Genomic DNA, 22,499 nt, shown 5'->3' with positions numbered 1-22,499 from the left:
CAGGAATGGTTTAGTAATCATGTTTAATTTCACGTCATAGAACAACATAGGATGCAGCACACAGCCAAAGGGTCCAAAATGGTAATAAAAAATGATTTATTCAAAAAACATAACTAAAAAGGAGGTACAAGGGCCTTCCAACGTGTTTCGTACCAATAGGGTACGTTATCTCCAAATTCAGATCTTATCAGCTGCAGATAGTGTATGGGCATGTCCTAGCAGTAACATGTGACAGTGTAGAGGGGGAGGTATTTGGGCGGGGCAGGGGTTATATACAGGATAGTGCTGAACATCTGTGACTAAGAGGGTCACTTATATACAAAGCAGATACTCAGTATTAATACAGTGCAGATTAGTCAATTTAAGGGAACAAGAATTATAGAGAGATACTCAGTGTGATTGTATAGTGCAATATGTGCATTCTCTGGAGACTGGAAGTCTATAAAGATGCTCAGACTGACTGTATAAACATACTCATCAGCATTACATAACCTAACACGGGCATTTTTGGAAGATGTAAAGCGGATAGATATACTCAGTATCATTATTTCATGCAGAATGGCCATTTTCAGGGGTCTGGAAATGCAGACACATACGTAGAGGCCTATTCATTAAAGTGTTAAATAAAACTGTGCAAAATCGCCCCAAAACAAATGTGTCATGATAAAGATGGCGACTTCTTGCCATATTTGCAGTGCTGGGGGTCTGACAACACCAGAGTGCTCCAGAACCTCGGGCACTTCTGGGTCATGTGATTGCTCCGGCTGCAATCACATGACCGCATCAGGCCTCGGATGCCGGAGACAGAAATGGAGGGAAATCCACTTTCGTTTCGATTGGGCTGGCCACTACTTTGGAGTGGTCGGCTCAGTCTGCCCCCAAAACAAGGAACAGGTGCCCATGTAGTACCTGGTACACTATAAGGGCACTGTACAGGTTAATAAGAATTATCTATGCAAAAAGTTTCTACAATAAATCTCACTCGCATGCTACATAACAAAAATCATTTAATCGCAGGGTTTAAAGAGGCAATCCAAGCATGCTTCCGGAGATACCTCTTTATGGGGTGCCTGAAGCTGCTCCACTCGGCTAGCAGGGTTCATGTAATGGCGGCGTTTTAAAGCTCCGGTGCCCAGCGGGGTAAGAAGCGGTCACGTTATCAGGTTCGGCTTCCTATTGGCCCACGTGACACAGGAGCTGCTTTAAACTTTGGAGAGATACTGGCACCCCTTTTCAAGGTATTTATCTCGGGAAGCAGGGGGTCCCCGGAGCTGAAGTTAACAGGGTTCAGCTCCGGAGACGCCCTGCTTCAATCCTATGTTAAAAATGTATAAATAAAAAAAAGGGGCATGAATTGCTCCTTCAAACGTGCGAGATGTGTCTTTGTGCGCAGTTGCTGGTTTTCTCACGAAAAACTCCACCCTTGCCGGTTAATAAATAGGACCCTTAGTGTGAGTGCAATAATAATAACGATTGTAATACAGTTGGCACGGTGGCAGTGTCACTGGGTGGTTCTGAGGTGGCTGGCTGCAGTTACAGTACACGCATGGACATTCTTGTCGAAAAAAGTCTAAAATAAATAAACGACTGCAAGGGGAACAGAATTTAAATATTACAAATAACAGGTGACTGTAGTTTTTAGGAAGGGTGAAGGACACAGGAAGATGTGCACACCCGAATTCTCTGTTTGAACTGCCTGTGTTTGTTTTCAGAGCGTGCTCAATGATACATTCCCAGTCAAATGATGACATCGGAACATCTCATTACTGCTAAAGCCTGGTGGCAGGAAAAACCTAATATATTGGCAAGACCTGAGTGAACCCAGAGGGCAATGACACGGAATATACCCTGTGCCGTGCAATGTACCTCTTGGCACAGAACACACCCTCACTGTGCCACAAAATACCTTTACTGTGCCATGGTATTTACCCTCCGCATGCTACATTGTGTGTGTGTGTGTGTGTGACACTGCCCCCAGGCCTCTCACCAGAGCCGTCAGGTGTGGAGCGCACATAGGTGGGCAGCATTTTGACGCTGGCTTCCTCGTTTGTCTCCAGGCGCAGCCCCCGCTCCATCTCACTCTGCATCCGACACATCAGCACATGCAAATCCTCCTCCTGCAGTCGGAATTCAGACAGGATTTGATCCACCTGTCTCAGGAGGGAAGGGGAGGAGGGACAGCGAGGAAAAGGAGAGAGGGGAGGGCAAGAAGAGGGTGAAAGAGGATGGGGCAATACATTAATAGGTGCGAGTGATAATTCTATATATACATTATATACAGCACTGTGTACACAGTCTACACTGTACTAGTTGTTATTATGCATTGTGTAGAACGTGGCTGGGATTTGGGGTCAGTGCTGAAAAATGACCCCTTCAGGGGGTCAGAGACAGGGTTGTGACTATGAGTGCTGATCAATAACTCCATGTAACATGTCCTGGCCCTATACACAGCACAGATACAGCATGGGCAGCGGAATGCCAGCATCCCCCTCACACATACACACTAGTACATTTAGGACATGTATACACAGCACAGGTACAGCGCAGGCATAGGCAATACCAGCCTCCCCGTGACACACTACTACACCATGACATGTATACACAGCACAGGTACAGTGTGGACAGCGGCAGTGTCAGCCTTTCCTAATATATACTATTACACCATGACATACATACACAGAACGGGCAGTGTAAATCTCCACCTCACACACACTACTACACCATGATATGTATACACACAACACAGGAACAGCATGGGCAGCGAAAGTGTCAGCCTCCCCTCACACTACTACCCCAGGAAATGTTTACACAGCACAGGTATAGTGTTGGCAGAAGCAATGCCAGGCCCCCCTCACACACTACTACACCATGACATGATGACATGTATAACCAGCACAGAAACAGCGTGGGCAGTGGCAGTGTAAGCCTTTCCTACTATATATTCACACTACTACACCATGACATACATACCACGGGCAGTGTCAGCCTCCCCTTCACACACACAACTACAACATGACATACATACACCATGACATACACACAGGCACAGTATGGGCAGAGGTATTGTCAGCCTCCCCCTCACACACACCGCTTTACCATGACATATATACACAGCACAGGTTCAGCCAGGCTCCCCATCACACAAAGGCAGTGCCTAACCCTTCAAATGGCAATACTTTAGACTTAGCGTCCAATAAAAGTCAGTGCTCTGCAGAATATGATTGATTCTCGCAAAACAAATTCAGATAAGGGGGTAAAGTCAGTATTGAAGGCCATAGAGAGGTCCTCTGGCAGACCTCCAGTCTCCAGGCCCCCAATGTGTAACCCAGCAGCTCCCCTCTTCCATATAACAGTGCACGTGACATGCTCACGTTATAGGTTTGACAGCTCTCTCCTGCACAGGCATCTTACCTCATGCTGCACAGACTGTTCCATGCCTTCTATATAGAGGGTCCACAACACGACATAGAGGGGGTTAAAGAGGCACAGTGTGTGCGTTCCTCTGGGTCTCAAGGGCACTTTACAAAGGTCTGTGTGTCAGTGTATGTCAACCTGTGACTGTGTGTTTGCCACTGACTCTGTCAGTGCTATATACCCTGTGTCTGCCACTGACTCTCTCAGCGGTATATATACAGTGTCTGTCTTTCTGTTTGTCACTCAGAGGTACATGCCCTGTGCCCGTCTCTCAGTGGTATATACCCTATGTCTGTCTTTCTGTCTCTCAGTGGTACATGCTCTGTGTCTGTCTCTCAGTGGTATATACGCTGTATCTGTCTTTATGTCTGTCTCTCAGTTGTATATACCTTGTGTCTGTCTGTCAGTGGCAAATACTGTACACTATACCCTGTGTCCGTCTCTCAGTGGTATATATCCTGTGTCTGTCTCTCTCTGTTACTCTGGTATACAGTATGTGCTGTCTATTTGCTGTTGGTCAGGAGCAGTTCCCAGTTGAACTTGATAAAGGGTTCATGGGATGGTGCGAGAGAGGGAGGGAGAGAGGGCGGAGAGAGAGAGCGAGAGAAGGAAAGGGGGATACAAAGTGAGAGTAGCAGAGGGAAAGTCATGTGGAATGTGGAGAGACAGGAAGAGGAAAGAAGGGAGCAGAGAAGGAATGTCATCATAAGACTCCCTCCCTGTAGCGATGGGTATCTCAGCTCTCATATATTGCTGCTTCACACAGCAGTACTGTACTGCTTGGTGCTGCCTCTGGAAGTGCAGGAGTTAATCAGTAACTTATACACTACTTAATAATCTGTGCTGTGTCCCTCTCACCATCGCAGAACTGCTGAGAACACAAAGCCGGGGTCCACAGAGACACACATGCATTATGTATGTATGTATGTATACACAAACATAATTATATATATATATAACCCGGGTCCCCCTGGTCCCCCGTAAGCCCTTACCGCCACTGCGGCGATGGGTGCATCTGGTGGTTGCGCGGGTGGTTGCGGGGAAGTATGGACAGGTGTGGGAAGTAGTTGCCGACATCGCGGTCAGTCAGGCGAGGCGACCGAGTCTCCTGAGGTCCCTGGCGGCTCTCTTTGCAGGAAGCCACCATCTTGAATAAGCGTGCACATGCGTATTGTAAGTCCCGCAAGGGAACTACAATCCCAGTAGCCCCAGGGGCTGCTAGTCAGATGGAGAGAAACAGCCAATAGGGCTGCAGGATTCACAGAGGACTATAGTTGTTACATTTGGTGCCTTAAGGAGCATATCCAGTCGGAGCTGGGACAGTAGAAGGGTAGGGTGTGCATGTGCAGGGTGTCAGTGACCCCTGTACTATGCCAGAGTCCTCCTTAAGCCCCAGCTAGGCCCCCGACTCCCCTCAGCTTGTGGTTACTGCAGGGACAGGCCGATAGATAGGGACACTGCCCTGTAGTGACATTGTGAGGGATACAGACAGGACGCAGCTTTATCCTGGCATCTCGTAGTCTGGGATCAGATATCAGATCACCATCTACAGTAAAGAGACATTCTTCATGGTGGCACCATCCACGCGGGATACCACCCAATGTAGAGGCGGAGGCTATGCCAACATCGCTGGGATCAGTGGATCCGCTTCATCTTCTGGCCATACCTGGGTGCAGGAGCACCTGGGCAGGTACTCCAAGTGCACCAACTGTACACACAATAGTGCCCAGGGACACCACAGTACTTTGTAGTAACCACTACAGGGGTGAGGTCACAGTGTTGGGAACATGGTGAGGGGTTATGGCCGTGCGAGGCCTGGTGGGTAGCTGTAACCATTATTTAGCGCTATATAGCAAACTTGTTCTGCGTGACCCTGTGTGTACTCTTTATTATGTGTCCTGTAACTGGGTTATTCTACATATAGAATTCTATACAGGTGGAGGCACTACCGAGCACCGATCCAGGTGCGCCCCAGGTTCCCAGCAACGGAGGCTCAGCACTCTTGTGAGCCACAGGTATTGCACCACACATACGCTGTAGCTACACATCTCCCAAGGGGTTGGGGGAAAGTGTGTTACATATACACACACACACACACACACACACACACATAAGACCAACACAAAATTAAGTAGCGCTCAGGTGGATAATAGTGACAATATATATAGAATAATGATAATAAATTATATGAATCAATAAAAATCAACACACTTTTAACTACATATAACTTCAAACCATAAACAAAGTCCAAAATAAATGTTCCACTTGAAAAATCCAGAGAGATAAAGGTCCCAATTGATGATCCAGGAAGTGTCTTTGCAGCTTCAGATAAAAGTGGTATAGCCAACCACTACGCATCAAAAAACAAACAGAAGCGCAAGCTCCATAGCATGTAACTGTTTAAACAAAAGAGTACATTTATGAAAAAACTGCAGCCCAAAGGAAATGCACTTACAGAATTAAAAAAAGCAACCAAACGTGGGAGAGAAATCTCTGTGTGTAGTCATCTGCGGGGATGAGAGGGTCCCAGGTAGGTATGGTATATCTGCACAGCTTGTAGCCACCACCAACTCCTGTCACAAGTTGGCGCCAGGAGACTGAGTCAATCAGTGCCTCCATGTCCTCTGCTCCTGCATGGGATAGTTGCCAGCGCTTGAAAATGCAGCTAGTAAGATCACAGGAGTTGGTGGTGGCTACAAGCTGTGCAGATGTACCATGCCTACCTGGGACCCTCTCACCCCCGCAGATGACTACACACAGAGATTTCTCTCCCACGTTTGGTTGCTTTTTTTAATCCTGTAAGTGCATTTCCTTTGGGCTGCAGTTTTTTTAATAAATGTACTCTTTTGTTTAAACAGTTACATGCTATGGAGCTTGCGCTTCTGTTTGTTTTATATATATACAACAGAGGATGCGACATTAAAGAAATCTTTCCCAAACCTCCCATTCTTGCATTCCGGCAACCACCAAACCTCAAACAGAAATTAGTCAGCAGAAAACTTCACAACGATTTTAAAGACATAGATAATGGCACAAACCCGTGCAGCAACAAACGCTGCAAACTCTGCAAACACATTTGCCAAGATCCCACAGCCAGTCACAACCATAGAACATTCAATGTTAAAGGATCATACAGCTGCACATCCAGAAATATAGTGTATATGATTCAGTGCAACAAATGTGACCAAGGTTGCTACATTGAGGAAACCAGCCAAAAACTACAAGGAATACAGAAAAGATGGGGGAGCACAATGGTCGGAAACAGGCAGTGTTATATAACTAATAGTTACTTTTTTCTAAGGTGAAGCAATTGTAACCTGAGTAGGTGTGGTAGCTCAGGTGTCTAATGTCTAATTGGGAGGGTGGACACACATGAGTGTATGTGTGTTGGTGTAAAAGTGGAATAAAGGTATATAAGACTTACACGGCCTTGTGTAAGCCCAGTCGCATCAGAGTTTCTTTAGGAATCCCCTTGTGCTTCTGATGAGGCTTTTCTTCTTGTGATGCTGGTTCTTCTTCTTATTTTACAGTCCACTTCCTTCTTTGGTTCACAGTGCCGCTCCAGGGGAAATTTCCTCTCGTGTAAACAAAAAGGAGGATAGGGTTAACACATATAATTGTACACACGTCAATGAGGGGGGGGGGAATGGTGTGTTTATAAACCACCAAGATTTGTATTCTATATAATATAGTTTAGCACTCACACGGGCTAGTGTGAGTGTAATCCTATCTTGGTATCTTGTTCTAAAGAAGTTGCCCAAATCAATATCAGGTAATGAAAGGGTAGGGTATGAAGGTATTAATAATAAATATATCACAATACTCACACGGGCCAGTGTGAGTACACACTTCTAGCGGTATCTTGTTCTTTTTTCTTGTAGTCACCGATGGTGAAGGTGGGGTTTAACAAATAAAAGACACTAATGTCTGGGGGGTAAAAACTATCTTTAATAAAAACATGAAAAATAAAAACAAATTCAGAATACAAACGATTCTGTGGAAGGTGAAAGCAAGGGGTAGGCAGTGTGGTGTATAGTTGTAGGGGGTCTCTCTCTTCCGCGTCCGGATGGAGAGCTGCAACTTCACCTCTGCCTCCTCTGTAGTGTGCTTTAAAATGTTCCAAGTAAAGAGCAACGCGTTTCGTCCAGGTACTGGACTTCCTCAGGCTCTGTGATACACAGAGCCTGAGGAAGTCCAGTACCTGGACGAAACGCGTTGCTCTTTACTTGGAACATTTTAAAGCACACTACAGAGGAGGCAGAGGTGAAGTTGCAGCTCTCCATCCGGACGCGGAAGAGAGAGACCCCCTACAACTATACACCACACTGCCTACCCCTTGCTTTCACCTTCCACAAAATCGTTTGTATTCTGAGTTTGTTTTTATTTTTCATGTTTTTATTAAAGATAGTTTTTACCCCCCAGACATTAGTGTCTTTTATTTGTTAAACCCCACCTTCACCATCGGTGACTACAAGAAAAAAGAACAAGATACCGCTAGAAGTGTGTACTCACACTGGCCCGTGTGAGTATTGTGATATATTTATTATTAATACCTTCATACCCTACCCTTTCATTACCTGATATTGATTTGGGCAACTTCTTTAGAACAAGATACCAAGATAGGATTACACTCACACTAGCCCGTGTGAGTGCTAAACTATATTATATAGAATACAAATCTTGGTGGTTTATAAACACACCATTCCCCCCCCCCCTCATTGACGTGTGTACAATTATATGTGTTAACCCTATCCTCCTTTTTGTTTACACGAGAGGAAATTTCCCCTGGAGCGGCACTGTGAACCAAAGAAGGAAGTGGACTGTAAAATAAGAAGAAGAACCAGCATCACAAGAAGAAAAGCCTCATCAGAAGCACAAGGGGATTCCTAAAGAAACTCTGATGCGACTGGGCTTACACAAGGCCGTGTAAGTCTTATATACCTTTATTCCACTTTTACACCAACACACATACACTCATGTGTGTCCACCCTCCCAATTAGACATTAGACACCTGAGCTACCACACCTACTCAGGTTACAATTGCTTCACCTTAGAAAAAAGTAACTATTAGTTATATAACACTGCCTGTTTCCGACCATTGTGCTCCCCCATCTTTTCTGTATTCATTAACTATAAGGGTCCTGGATAGATCCTGCTGGGGTTCCGAGTCACAAGAGGATACCACCCGAAAACCATTTACAGGCAGTATTACACCATTCTTTTTATACTTCTGCACATTAGATATAACAAAGAGAGATAGCGCCCGGGTACCTTCGCAAAAAAACTACAAGGAAGAATGAATATGCACAGACACTCTATACTCCATCACGAAGAAGGAAGATACTGCTCACCTGTGGGACATCACTTCTCACAACCAGATCATTCCATAAATGATTTAAAAATCAAAATCCTCAATGGAATGTTTAAAAGCACCCAAGAACGGAAAACATTTGAACTCAGAATGATAAGACTCTTTGACACCAAAACCAAAGGACTTAATGTGGACATGGGTTTTCTCACACCCTATCAAAATTGTTTGTAATTATCCTGCTTGCCTCAATTCTTATCCACACTTTCTCTCCCCCCCAGCATCCCTTTCCCTCCCCACCTTTCTTTGACACTGTCCCTGGCTTCAAACACTTAACACCCTACCTTATCTACAGTAAATATCTGTTTTTTTTTTCCTCTCTCTACACTGCTTTAGCCATTGAATTCTTTGTATATCAGTATTGCTTGACCTGAAGAAGAGAGGAGAACTCTCGAAAGCTTGTCCTATGACATAAATTGTTAGTCCAATAAAAAAGGTATCACCTAATACTGAAGAACTAATTTATTCTGCACTATATATATAATACTGAGTTAAGTTATGGTGAGTAAAAAAAGTGACAAAAACCCTCCACAGGAAAGCAAATATGCAAATATAACAGGCTGTGCTCAAAGCTGTGACCATGCAACAAGCTTAAGCCTATAGGGAACCATGTTAAAAATGGTTATTGAGGCAAAAAGTGACACTGTGTGCTCATTTGCATGTCATTTCCCAGAATCCCTTGCTGCAGTGGAAGTGCTGTATGCTGGGTGATGATGGGGAGAGGCGGGGTTGCAGACCTGCCTAAGACATGCAGATGAGCATACTGTTATATTTGCATATATATATATATATATATATATATATATATATATATATATATATATATATATATATATATATATATATATAGTGGTGTGAAACACCCTCTTTGAATTCTATGGTTTTACATATCAGGACATAATAACAATCTGTTCCTTAGCAGGTCTTAAAATTAGGTAAATACAACCTCAGATGAACAACAACACATGACAAATTACAATGTGTCATGCTTTATTTAACACAAACAAAGCCAAAATGGAGAAGCCATGTGTGAAAAACTAAGTATATCTTATGATTCAATAGCTTGTAGAACCACCTTTAGCAGCAATAACTTGAAGTAATCGTTTTCTGTATGACTTTATCAGTCTCTCACATTGTTGTTGAGGAATTTTGGCCCACTCTTCTTTACAACGTTGCTTCAGTTCATTGAGGTTTGTGGGCATTTGTTTATGCACAGCTCTCTTAAGGTTCCGCCACAGCTTTTCAATCGGGTTGAGGTCTGGACTTTGACTGGGCCATTGCAACACCTTGATTCTTTTCTTTTTCAGCCATTCTGTTGTAGATTTTCTGGTGTGCTTGGGATCATTGTCCTGTTGCATGACCCAATTTCGGCTAAGCTTTAACTGACGGACAGATGGCCTCACATTTGACTCTAGAATACTTTGGTATACAGAGGAGTTCATTGTCGACTCAATGACTGCAAGGTTTCCAGGTCATGTGGCTGCAAAACAAGCCCAAATCATCACCCCTCCACCACCGTGCTTGACAGTTGGTATGAGGTGTTTGTACTGATATGCTGTGTTTGGTTTTCGTCAAACGTGGCACTGTGCATTATGGCCAAACATCTCCATTTTGGTCTCGACTGTCCAAAGGATATTGTTCCAGAAGTCTTGTGGTTTGTTCAGATGCAACTTTGCAAACCTAAGCCGTGCTGCCATGTTCTTTTTAGAGAGAAGAGGCTTTCTCCTAGCAACCCTTCCAAACAAACCATACTTGTTCAGTCTTTTTCTAATTGTACTGTCATGAACTTTAACATTTAACATGCTAACTGAGGCCTGTAGAGTCTGAGATGTAACTCTTGTTTTTTTGCAATTTCTCTGAGCATTGCACGGTCTGACCTTGAGGTGAATTTGTCGGAACGTCCAGTTCTGGGAAGATTGGCAACTGTTTTGAATGTTTTCCACTTTGAATAATCTTTCTCACTGTAGAATGATGGACTTTAAATTGTTTGGAAATGGCCTTATAACCCGTTCCAGATTGATGGGCAGCAACAATTGCTTCTCTAAGATCATTGCTGATGTCTTTCCTCCTTGGCATTATGTTAACACACATCTGAATGCTCCAGACCAGCAAACTGCTAAAACTTCGGCTTTTATAGAGGTGGTTACACATGCTGATGATCAATTAATCAAGGGCATTAGATTAGCAGCACCTGTCTGCTACTTAGCATCTTAATTCCTATGGAAGCAGTAAGGGTGTACTTAGTTTTTCACACATAGCTTCTCCATTTTGGCTTTATTTTTGTTAAATAAATCATGACACAGTGTAATATGTCATGTGTTGTTGTTCATCTGAGATTGTATTTACTTAATTTTAAGACCTGCTAAGGAACACATGATGTTATTATGTCCTGATATGTAAAACCATAGAATTCAAAGAGGTTGTACTTTTTTTTCCACACAACTGTATATATATATATATATACACACACACACACACACACGTGTGTACAGGACGGCCCCAATCATGCGGCAGGTTTCCCAGACTTTGCAAAGGCAAACAAGATCTTATCTTGCATTAAACGTGCAATGGATGGAAAGGAAGTAAACATAATTATCCCCCTTAATAAAGCATTAGTAAGACCACACCTTGAATATGGAGTACAATTTTGGGCACCAGTCCTTAGAAAAGACATTATGGAACTAGAGAGAGTGCAGAGAAGAGCCATCAAATTAATAAAGGGGATGGACAATCTAACTTACGAGGATAGGCTAGCTAAATTAGATTTATTTACATTTGAAAAGAGGCGTCTAAGAGGGGATATGATAACTACTGTATATACAAATATATTCGGGGACAGTACAAGGAGCTTTCAAAAGAACTATTCACCCCAAGGACAGTACAAAGGACTCGGGGTCATCCCTTAAGGTTGGAGGAAAGGAGATTTCACCAGCAACAAAAGAAAGGGTTCTTTACAGTAAGGGCAGTTAAAATGTGGAATTCATTCAACATGGAGACTGTGATGGCAGATACAATAGATTTGTTCAAAAAAAGGTTGGACATCTTTTTAGAAAGGAAACATATACAGGGATATACCAAATAAGTAAACATGGAAAGGATGTTGATCCAGGGAGTAATCTGATTGCCAAATCTTGGAGTCAGGAAGGAATTTTGTCATGGAACAAGATTTCATATTTCTCTGTCTCCCTTTGCAGCTTATGGGATTCATATCTCCCTAGTTTAGCTGCCTGTTATTTACCCTGTCCCAGCAGCTTGCTGCATGTGAAAAGGCAACATTTTTGATACACATGTTGTTTACACAGTCAGTCAGTGAGTTGCTATAGCAACCTCAGCCTTTCTCTCAGTATGGGCTAGTCTGCCCTCCCCCCTGCCTTGCTGACAGATAGTCTGTCCCCAGACAATTCCTGCTACCCAGATTCCCTCACACTTCCTTTTACTTCCTACATTGGCTGAGTGAGTACGTCTTCTGTTACCCCTCTACTGGCAAGGCCTCATCCTTTTCCCCTTTCCCTACTTTCAAGCACATTCACTATAGAGACATTCTCTCACAACACCATCATCCACAAGTGCCTTTGTGTATCTATGCTTTCCCCAATAAAATGAAGAAAAGACAAAGAACTTGTTGTGCTTGTAACAGGAATGAGTTGAAGCTATCTGGGTCCATTCATACCCTAGACATGACCCTGGGTCCAGAATAGTGAAAAAGGAGGACCGTGTGCCTTAAAGACACATACAGGAGCTGCTACTCAAAGACTTTAAGCTAACACAGAGCAGTCTCTGCAGACTGACAAGCAGCAGCCTTACAAACAAGAACAGCACAAGCTTATGCCCCACACTGCTATTCAGAGCAGCCTCTACAGCAGAAACAAGCGACAGCCTCAGGCTAAGGAAAGTGTGGCATTGCACAGCTTTACAAAGCAGCAGCTTTTGAAAACAAGCAGAAGTTTTAAATAGCAACCCCAGAAAAGCAAAACAACTTTGCACACAAGACAGCAGCATTGCAGACAGACAATTCATAGCACACAGAACTTTGATTGCCTTCTCTGTTTTTGAGTCCACCCTCTGCACAGTTTCTCAGCGAGGAGCTACCATCTCACCTAACCCTGCGCACGTTCCACGGCTAGCGTCACCAAGGGCCACGCCACTGGACACCGCCAGGACACGGGTCACAGCCACAGGACACCTGTAAGTACAGCTACCCCTACGCTTACCGCTGCAGGACACCTAAAGGCACTATCTGAGACAGTCATCCATCGCTGACGCAGGTAACAGACCGCATGCCACACGCACTGGCTAAAGGCCTAAACACACCTGCAGCATGGCAGAACTCAGACCCTCACCAGACACAACGCAGGAGAATGACCACTCAGACACAGAGACTGCTGCGCAACTGCAAACGGCGCAGGAAGGCGCAAGGCCTAAACATATAGTCACACTGACACAAAAAGTGCGTGACAAGTATGAAACTGACGTTGAAGCGCACTGTGCTAAATTAGAGAAGGCCTGGGAAACAACCACCCGGGGAATACGCAATGTTACTAGCATTGGCAACTATGCGCAACAGCTCGAGCAGGCAATAACGCAATTAAGGACTGATCACTCATGTTATCAAGAGCTGTCAGAGGCATACATCACTTACCTGACCAGGGCCAACACCAGCGAAAGCCTGCAAGAAAGAGACTTACAGAGTAACATTGACCTGACACGAGACAGCCGCGTGCGAACCACTATCACGGAGGCTGAGAGTAGGAGAAAAGACCTTTTGCTGGAAACCGCATCACAGCGCTCAAGCACATCTAGGCATTCATCAAGGTCAGCAAGGTCAGCAAGATCAGCGCAATCTAACGTGTCCAGCGCAAGCGCCAGCGCTACCAAGGCGCGAGCCACCGCAGAGGCCGCACGTGCCAGGGCCGATTATGGTCGGAGAGAGGCAGCCGTAAGGGCAGAAAGAGCGCGCATAGAAGAGGTGGAGCAGAACGCTGCCGCCAATGCCGCCACCGCCAATGCCGCCACCGCCAATGCCGCCACCGCCAATGCTGCCGCGGGGAGGAAAGCCGAATTTGATGCGGAACAAGAGGCCCTAAATCAAGAGAAGGAAGCCGCCACCGCCATAGCCCAAGCTGAAGTCCTAGAAGCAGCCGCGCAACAGGACGGCGGGGAGCAACCATACAGACGAATAGCTTCAGAGGATCCAGTACAACGTACCGAAGACTACGTAAGGAGCCTCTTCAGTGTAAACACCATCTCAACACGGAGGGAGTGATGCCACGGGCACCGAGGACTTGCTGGGTCCACGTGGAGAAAACGCTGTTCCTTTAAGGGTACACGCTTCCTGGGACAGCCACAGCCGCAACTGTGATCCACACGCCAGCACGCACACGGATGCACTGCAACAGGCTCGCAATCCATGTACACCCACACGGGAAAACACAGCCCCTCACACGGACCAGCAGTCATCACGCGTCCACGCCAAGGAAGAGGCGACCGCATGGGCCCTTCCACCAACTACCTCAGAACGTGACCAACACACCGATGCCTCAGGCCTGACAGACATGGCCAAGTACATGATCCAGCGTGACCTAGTGCAAACAGGACTTACCAACTTTGACGACCGTCCTGAGAACTACCGAATGTGGAAGTTCACATTCAAGGACGCAATCAAGAGCCTGAGCGTCTCAGCTAGGGAAGAACTCAGACTGCTAGCCAAATGGCTGGGAAAAGAATCCATGGAACACGCGAAGAGACGGGGCAGCAAATGCGAACCACCCCCAAGTAGGTCTTGACCTAGTATGGGAAAGGCTAGAAGAGTGTTACGGCAGCCCCGAAGCAGTCGAAGATGCGCTCTTCAAAAGAGTCGACAGCTTTCCCAAGATCACAGCTAAAGACTACTCAAAGTTACAAGAACTCGGGGACCTGCTACAGGAGCTGCAGTCTTTATTCAGGAGCTGCATTCTTTAACAGGTCTCACTGTCCTAGACTCGGCTCGCGGAGTGAGACCCATCTTGGAGAAGCTACCTTACAACCTCTAAGAAAGATGGATTTCACAAGGCTCCAAATACAAAAGGGAGAAGTGTCACGGTAACTTGATAGGATATAATATACACCAAATAACTGGGTTGAACTGAACACGACTTAGATATAATAACGAGAATTTATTCCTTAAAGAAGGTGAACACACAGGATAGTACAAATAACAGACAAGAAATAACACTTACTTAGGGATTGGGATGATGAAGTAATCAACATAGAGATCAGCAAGCCAGTACGACAGGGAGACGCCATGTCACCAAAGCTTTTCCTAGCAACAGTTGAAGAATTGTTCAAGACATTGAATTGGGAGAAATAATAAATCAAAATGAACGGGGAATACTTCAGTCACCTACGATTTACAGATGACTTTGTTATTTTAACCACAAATCCAGAAGATCTCCAGCAACAAATCAGAGAACTCGCCGAAGCAAGTAAGAAAGTGGGTCTCCATATACATCTTAGCAAGACTAAAGTGATGTTCAGCAAATGCGTCAACTCTGTAAAGATCGAAATCAATGGAATAAAACTAGAAGAAGATGAAAACTATTTCTACCATGGCCAGCAAGTAACAATGGATGAGAACCTTTTGAAATAAATCAATATGAGAATGAAGATGTAATGTAGCACATTTGGAAGAAACAAAACAATTTTTTAAGGGAACCTTCCACGGTGCCTTAAGAAGAAAGTTTTCGACCTGTGAATTCTGCCCGTGCTCACGTATGGATGTTAAACTTGGACCCTAAATGCTGAGATAATTCAGAAGCTTCAGACAACTCAAAGGAGTATGGAGAGATGCATGGTGGGTATTACCCGAAGGGACAGGAAAAAAAGATGGGGTGTTTGCCGAGCACGCACGTTCTAAGTGAAACTTCCTTGTGCTTTGTCACTGAAATTGTATTTCGATTTCGATGTTTTTGATTGAATGAAAGACTTTTGAGAGTATAATTTATTGTGGCAGGGTTGTTTATAAAAGTACTGGTACTGTGGCAGGTTTGCTTATAAATTGTCACGGGTGCTCACCACATACCAGGACCGGACCGCGAGGCTGAGGTGGGGATATGAAAACACCGACCTAGGCCGCGAAGCCGGGTTCGGGTTGCACAGCTCGTGGTCGTCGGAGGCCGGGTCCGGGCAGGAGAGGATAGAAGTGTAGGAGGTACTTGACGTATCAGGGTTGGAGAAGTCGAGAGTAGTCAGAGTCCGAAGCCAGGGTCGTGGGTAGGAGAGAGTAGAAGTCCGATGAGAGCGCCGAGTCCAAGGGTGCCAGAGGTCAGGAATCCGGATACAATGCCGGGATCTAAGTACAAGGAGACAAGACGAATGCAACGAAGTGGCTTGTAGCAAGCACAACTAAGAACTAACTATGCTCAGCAATCAGCCTAGGGCTGATTGAACTAAATACCAGTGAGGAGCCAATGGGGATGGTAGGAGGAGGTCACAGGTAAGTGGACGGCTGATAGGCCGAGGCTGGGTGCAGGGCAGGTGCTGAGGATTCCAAGCGATTGGTAAGTGCAGCCATATATATGCGTGCCCGCGACTGGAACTCAGTCGGGCGGCTGCCAGGAGGTGCTGGTGTGCGTGGCGGTCTGCCTCGGCGGCGCACGCAACCCGCAGCTGGAGCATGGGTCACCGCTGAGCGGGAGATGGCAATCCGGGCGTGGCGTTCACGCGACCCTGCGACAGGTAGTGCCGGTATGCGAGGAGCACGGGTGGAGAGGGTCAACTTGGAAGGTAAGGGACGCGGCACCCTTACTGTACCCCCTCATTCAGGGTCAACCTCCGGGCGATCCATACAAGTCTTAAGAGGAAATTTCCGATTAAATGCTCGGATCAACCTGGGAGCATGTACCTGGTCTAGTGGAATCCAAGACCTCTCTTCGGGGCCAAAACCCCTCCAATGCACCAAATATTGGAGTCCTCCTCTCGAGAAACGCGAGTCCAAGATGTACTGAACCTCAAATTCCTCTTGTCCGTTTACCAATCTAGGACGAGGTGTGATGTCTTGAGTATGTGGGTTAGGTAAGAATGGTTTAAGTAGCGAACAATGAAACGCGGACGGGATCCTCATGGTTGCGGGCAATTTCAGTCGATAAGTGAAAGATTAATCTTTTCCAGTTTAGGAAATGGTCCGATATATCTAAGAGCTAGTTTCGGAGATGTGACCTTTAGACGAATGTTCTTAGTGGATAAGAGAGGTCTAATCACACATAATGTATCAAGTCATTTTCTTCAAGTGCACAACAAGAACCCTAAGGGCCTTAAATGTATAGCCATCAAAGCCCTCACGCCTTTTGACGGGGAGGAAATATTACAAGTCTCTTGGGACGGCGTGAATCTTTTTGGATTTACGAACTTTGCACTCTGGCACCTTTGGGTCTTAATATTGAATTTGACCTAAAATCCTTTTTGGTAGACAAATAGACTCATCCTTGACAGAATAATAATAATAATGATAATGATAAATATAAAGAAGTCATAGTGGTAGATAATAGATAATTATGTATTGTTTATTGTATAATATATATATATATATATATATATATATATATATATATATATATATATATATACATATATACAGTGTTCGACAATCCTATACATTTACTCGCCCGGGGCGGGTGGATTTTACCCCCAGGCGAGTAAACATTGGCCCAAGCAGCACACGTGTTTTTTTTTTTAAATTTCCCCCGTTCGCGCTAAAATTTTCCCCTGCTCGAGCTGAAAAAAAAACTCCCCTACCTGACTGCTGATTGGTGCGCGCTCCCAGGCTTTGTGGGCGCGCGGCCAGGCTCTATATGAGCCCGCCCCCAACGAACAGCCATTCTTTCCGGCCGGAGCACTTGGAGAGTAAGTAAGTACTCTCCAATCCTCTGTCTTGCGGCCCCACTGCTGCTTCCCTGCAAGCCCCCTTACTCCCCGCGTGATGCAGGTGTTCCCCCTTCTCTCCCTGTTCACCCTTAACTTGGCGATCTCGGGCTGTCCCGGCTGTCCCGCGCGGGTCTGCAGATCGCAGTGGGGGTGTCCCCCCCTTCTCGGGCTGTCCCGGCGTCCCGCGCAGGTCTACAGATCGCAGTGGGGGTGTCCCCCCCCTTCTCGGGCTGTCCCGGCGTCCCGCGCAGGTCTGCAGATCGCAGTGGGGGTGTCCCCCCTTCTCGGGCTGTCCCGCGCGGGTCTGCAGATCGCAGTGGGGGTGTCCCCCCCTTCTCGGGCTGTCCCGCGCGGGTCTGCAGATCGCAGTGGGGGTGTCCCCCCCTTCTCGGGCTGTCCCGGCGTCCCGCGCAGGTCTGCAGATCGCAGTGGGGGTGTCCCCCCCTTCTCGGGCTGTCCCAGCGTCCCGTGCAGGTCTGCAGATCGCAGTGGGGGTGTCCCCCCTTCTCGGGCTGTCCCAGCGTCCCGCGCAGGTCTGCAGATCGCAGTGGGGGTGTCACCCCTTCTCGGGCTGTCCCAGCGTCCCGCGCGGGGCAGCAGATCGCAGTGGGGGTGTCCTCCCCTTCTCGGGCTGTCCCGGCGTCCCGCGCGGGGCAGCAGATCGCAGTGGGGGTGTCCCCCCCTTCTCGGGCTGTCCCGGCGTCCCGCGCGGGTCTGCAGATCGCAGTGGGGGTGTCCCCCCCTTCTCGGGCTGTCCCGGCGTCCCGCGCGGGGCTGGAGATGGTCACAGGGGGCGGTGGCGAGCGGGGCAGTGGTGGTGCACGGTCCCCGCTGCCTTTCCTCTTCCCTCTGTCGTGTGTGTGTATATGCATGTGTGTGTTTGCATTGGTGTGTGTGTGTGTATGCATTGGTGTGTGTGTGTGTATTGGTGTGTGTGTGTGTGTGTGTGTGTGTATTGGTGTGTGTGTGTGTGTGTGTGTGTGTGTGTGTGTGTGTGTGTGTGTGTGTGTGTGTGTATGCATTGGTGTGTGTGTGTGTGTGTGTGTGTGTGTGTGTGTGTGTGTGCATTGGTGTGTGTGTGTGTGTGTGTGTGTGTGTATGCATTGATGTGTGTGTGTGTGTCTGTGAGTGAGTGTGTGTGTGGGTGTGAGAGTGTGTGTGGGTGTGAGAGTGTGTGTGGGTGTGAGAGTGTGTGTGGGTGTGAGAGTGTGTGTGGGTGTGAGAGTGTGTGTGGGTGTGAGAGTGTGTGTGGGTGTGAGTGTGTGTTGGTGTGAGAGTGTGTGTGTGAGTGTGAGAGTGAGCGTGTGTGAGAGTGAGAGTGTGTGAGAGTGAGAGTGTGTGAGAGTGAGAGTGTGTGAGAGTGAGAGTGTGTGAGTGAGAGTGTGTGAGAGTGAGAGTGTGTGAGAGTGAGAGTGTGTGAGAGTGAGAGTGTGTGAGAGTGAGAGTGTGTGTGTGTGAGAGTGTGTGTGTGTGTGTGTGTGTGAGAGTGTGTGTGTGTGACAGTGTGGGTGTGTGAGAGAGTCAGTGTGTGTGTGAGAGAGAGTCAGTGTGAGAGTGTGTGTGTGAGAGAGTAACAGTCACACACTCACACACGCTGTCACTCACACGCTCACACTCTCTATCACTCTCTCTCACACACAGTGTCACTGAGAGTGAGGGGAGGGATGACTGACTGGGTGACTCACTCTATCTCTCTCTGTATCGCGCTCGCTGTGTCGCGCTCTCTGTGTGTGTGTGTCTCTGTGTGTGTGTGTCTCTGTGTGTGTGTGTGTCTCTGTGTGTGTGTGTGTGTGTCTCTGTGTGTGTGTGTGTGTGTGTCTCTCTCTGTGTGCGTGTGTGTCTCTCTGTGTGTGTGTGTCTCTCTCTGTGTGCGTGTGTGTCTCTCTGTGTGTGTGTGTGTGTGTGTGTGTCTCTCTGTCTGTGTCTCTCTGTCTCTCTCTTTGTGTGTGTCCCTCTCTCCCCTCCCTCTGTCTCTGTCTCTCCCCTCTCTGTCTCTCTGTCTCTCCCCTCTCTGTCTCTCCCCTCTGTCTCTCTGTCTCTCCCCTCTGTCTCTCTGTCTCTCCCCTCTGTCTCTCTGTCTCTCCCCTCTGTCTCTCTGTCTCTCCCCTCTCTGTCTCTCTGTCTCTCCCCTCTCTGTCTCTCTGTCTCTCCCCTCTCTGTCTCTCTGTCACCCCCCTCTGTCTCTCTCCTCTCTGTCTGTCTCTCTCCTCTCTGTCTGTCTCTCTCCTCTCTGTCTCTCTCCTCTCTGTCTCTCTCCTCTCTGTCTCTCTCCTCTCTGTCTCTCTCCTCTCTGTCTCTCTCCTCTCTGTCCCTCTCCTCTCTGTCTCTCCCCTCTCTCTCTCTCACCCTCTCTCTGTCTCTCTCTCAGTCTCTCTCTCACCCTCTCTCTGTCTCTCTCTCACCCTCTCTCTGTCTCTCTCTCACCCTCTCTCTGTCTCTCTCTCACCCTCTCTCTGTCTCTCTCTCTCACCCTCTCTATGTCTCTCTCTCTCACACTCTCTCTGTCTCTCACCCACACTCTCTCTGTCTCACACTCTGGATCTGGATCTCTTATTTAACCTATATATCTTAACTACCCTATACCTACACAGAAATAACCTATACTGCTTTCTTCCAGATCTGACTCAAGCGTCACACGGAAGACATCGGAATCCCCCCTAACCCAGAAGACAGGTAGGGAACACATCCCCTCCAATGTATAACATTGCGGGAATGAAGTACCTGGACATTGAGGGACTGCGGATCAGGTAAGATCCCAGGCGGGATTACTGCTTTAGATATTGGGAAGTGAGGCGTCCAGACACTGGTTAAGGGGTTCAGGAAACTAGTCATTCACACCTGGCTTTTATTTCTAGATCCGACACTTGCACACACACACACACACACACACACACACACACACACTAAATACATTTGTCAAAAACGAATGTTGTTCTGACTAGGAATTTATTAAATGTATTTTAATTATATATTTTATTTTAAAGCGGGGTTGGGGGCGGGACTAGGGGCGGGGTTGGGGGCGGGACTAGGGGCGGGGTTGGGGGCGGGACTAGGTGGCGAGTAGATTTTTTGGTTGGGCGAGTAGATTTTTGGGTGATTTGTCGAACACTGTATATATATATATATATATATATATTTGGGGTCCTCCTATAAGAAATATATTTTATTGCCATCATTGGATTTCTTCCAGATCAATATAGATCTACCCAAGCATATTGCACAATTTGGACTGTATCCACATAGTTCTATCCAATAATTATACTTCTCTGTACTTTATTTATTATGTTTTACACAAATTCATAGTATTAGCATTATTATCATACACGCATTTGATGTTAGTAGCACTATGCACATTTATGCACACTTATCCAGATTTAGATATTGGTTGGCGCACTGCACATAACCTAACATGAATAATTATTATATGTTTTGTTATTATCATGTATGACCCAAGTATTAACTTTATATATGGGTTAATGTAACAGGGGAGTTATCCCTGTTCAGGTAATGTACATCTAATCCAGCAGTGTGGTGGTTAACTGCTGGTAGTCAATTAACAAACACCACCTGCCTGATTAGATGGCTTAGAAAAGCCTGTCTTTTGAGACAGGAAGTGAGACTTCTTAGCTCACACCTGAGCTGAACTTGGAGACACTTGTCTTGAGCCCTGCCAGAAGAAACAGCAGAGCTGCTTTCAAGACACAGGGGGAACTTCTAAACCTGAATGCTGACAAACCCTGAAGAAAAGGTAGCAACCAGGGACAGAGAAGATTTTCCCTCCAAACCACAAGGAACAGATAAGACTTTTATTTACAAGACTTTTTATATCTGTTCATTTCATGCAATATGTTTGAGGATGGGAGACATGCTTATCTAAGGGAGTTGTGAACAGCATAGTATTTCACTAGAAATACTCCCAAGTGAATAGAAGCTTTATTTACCCCTTGTTTGGATGGTTTCCTGATGTTAAGGAAACAGGCGCAATAAAAGGCTTATTTAATTTCACTATAATCAATCTCCCGTGCATACCTCTGTGAGCGTCCGCCTACAGTTAACTTATTTTTCTTGCTTGTTAATCGTTTTCTATGTTTGTATATTGTTCTTGTTGTTTTTTCCCTCATTGTTTTGAGCTGGGATTTCTAACAGCACTGTAATCATCATTGCGCATGTCAGAACCGATCAACAGGTACACTGTGCCTTTTAATCAGGACTATAAATGTCATGGACTTACAGGGACCGAATCATTAACTTTTTGCCCCTGAGGAAGGAAGGTTTACTTCCGAAACGCGTAGTTTGGGTATCTGCTGGCCCTGCTGCCTACTCTGGTGACTATTACCGACAGAGCTACATCGTATATGCTGTTTGAAAGTTCAGAACGTGGCGAATCTGCCGCTGCTGTTTAGATCCTTGGCGAGATCCCCGTTTGGCGAATCTGTGGAGGCGGTTCCCCCTGCTCCCGAGCTGACTGCGCACCGAGGTCTGAGATTGCATGACCGGGAGGCGAACAGCACGGAAGGGAGAACTGAGGGACACTACAACCGCAACACAGAGGAGACGCCACGAGCTGGTTCACCTACACGAGAGGGGATACTCTCTGACTTATCCACTGCTCAACACTATCTTACGTCTGGTAAGCAGTCACTTCAGCTACAGCAGCAGTATTTCTAGCAGACCTCATTTCTGTTTTAACTATGGTTATGTCCTAATATGTTGTTTAACATTAATTGTGTATTAAATGTGTTTTAATTACCTGTTGTTTTCTCCCAGCTCTTTGTTTTAACTTGTTTTAGTTATATATTATTTTATTTTTTGTTTTGTT

General features: G+C 46.3%; 1 protein-coding gene across 5 annotated transcripts in view; it reads right to left on the bottom strand.

The window, feature by feature from the left end:
• Positions 1–22,499, bottom strand: part of GCK (glucokinase) — a 94,282-nt gene that overhangs the window by 23,331 nt on the left and 48,452 nt on the right. For 3 of the 5 annotated variants that reach the window (XM_075601724.1, XM_075601725.1, XM_075601723.1), the window contains one exon: positions 1,988–2,150. In XM_075601724.1, coding sequence (XP_075457839.1) covers positions 1,988–2,096 — 109 coding nt within the window. In that variant the 5' untranslated portion in view covers positions 2,097–2,150. Of the gene's footprint in view, positions 1–1,987; positions 2,155–3,411; positions 4,090–22,499 lie in introns of those variants that run through there. The other 2 variants (XM_075601722.1, XM_075601721.1) reach the window with 2 other exon arrangements.

The sequence above is a fragment of the Ascaphus truei genome, chromosome 5, assembly GCF_040206685.1.
Source record: "Ascaphus truei isolate aAscTru1 chromosome 5, aAscTru1.hap1, whole genome shotgun sequence".
Classification (NCBI taxonomy): Eukaryota; Metazoa; Chordata; class Amphibia; order Anura; family Ascaphidae; genus Ascaphus; species Ascaphus truei.
Note: the sequence above shows the minus strand (reverse complement) of the source record. Positions and strands in the feature narration are given on the sequence as shown.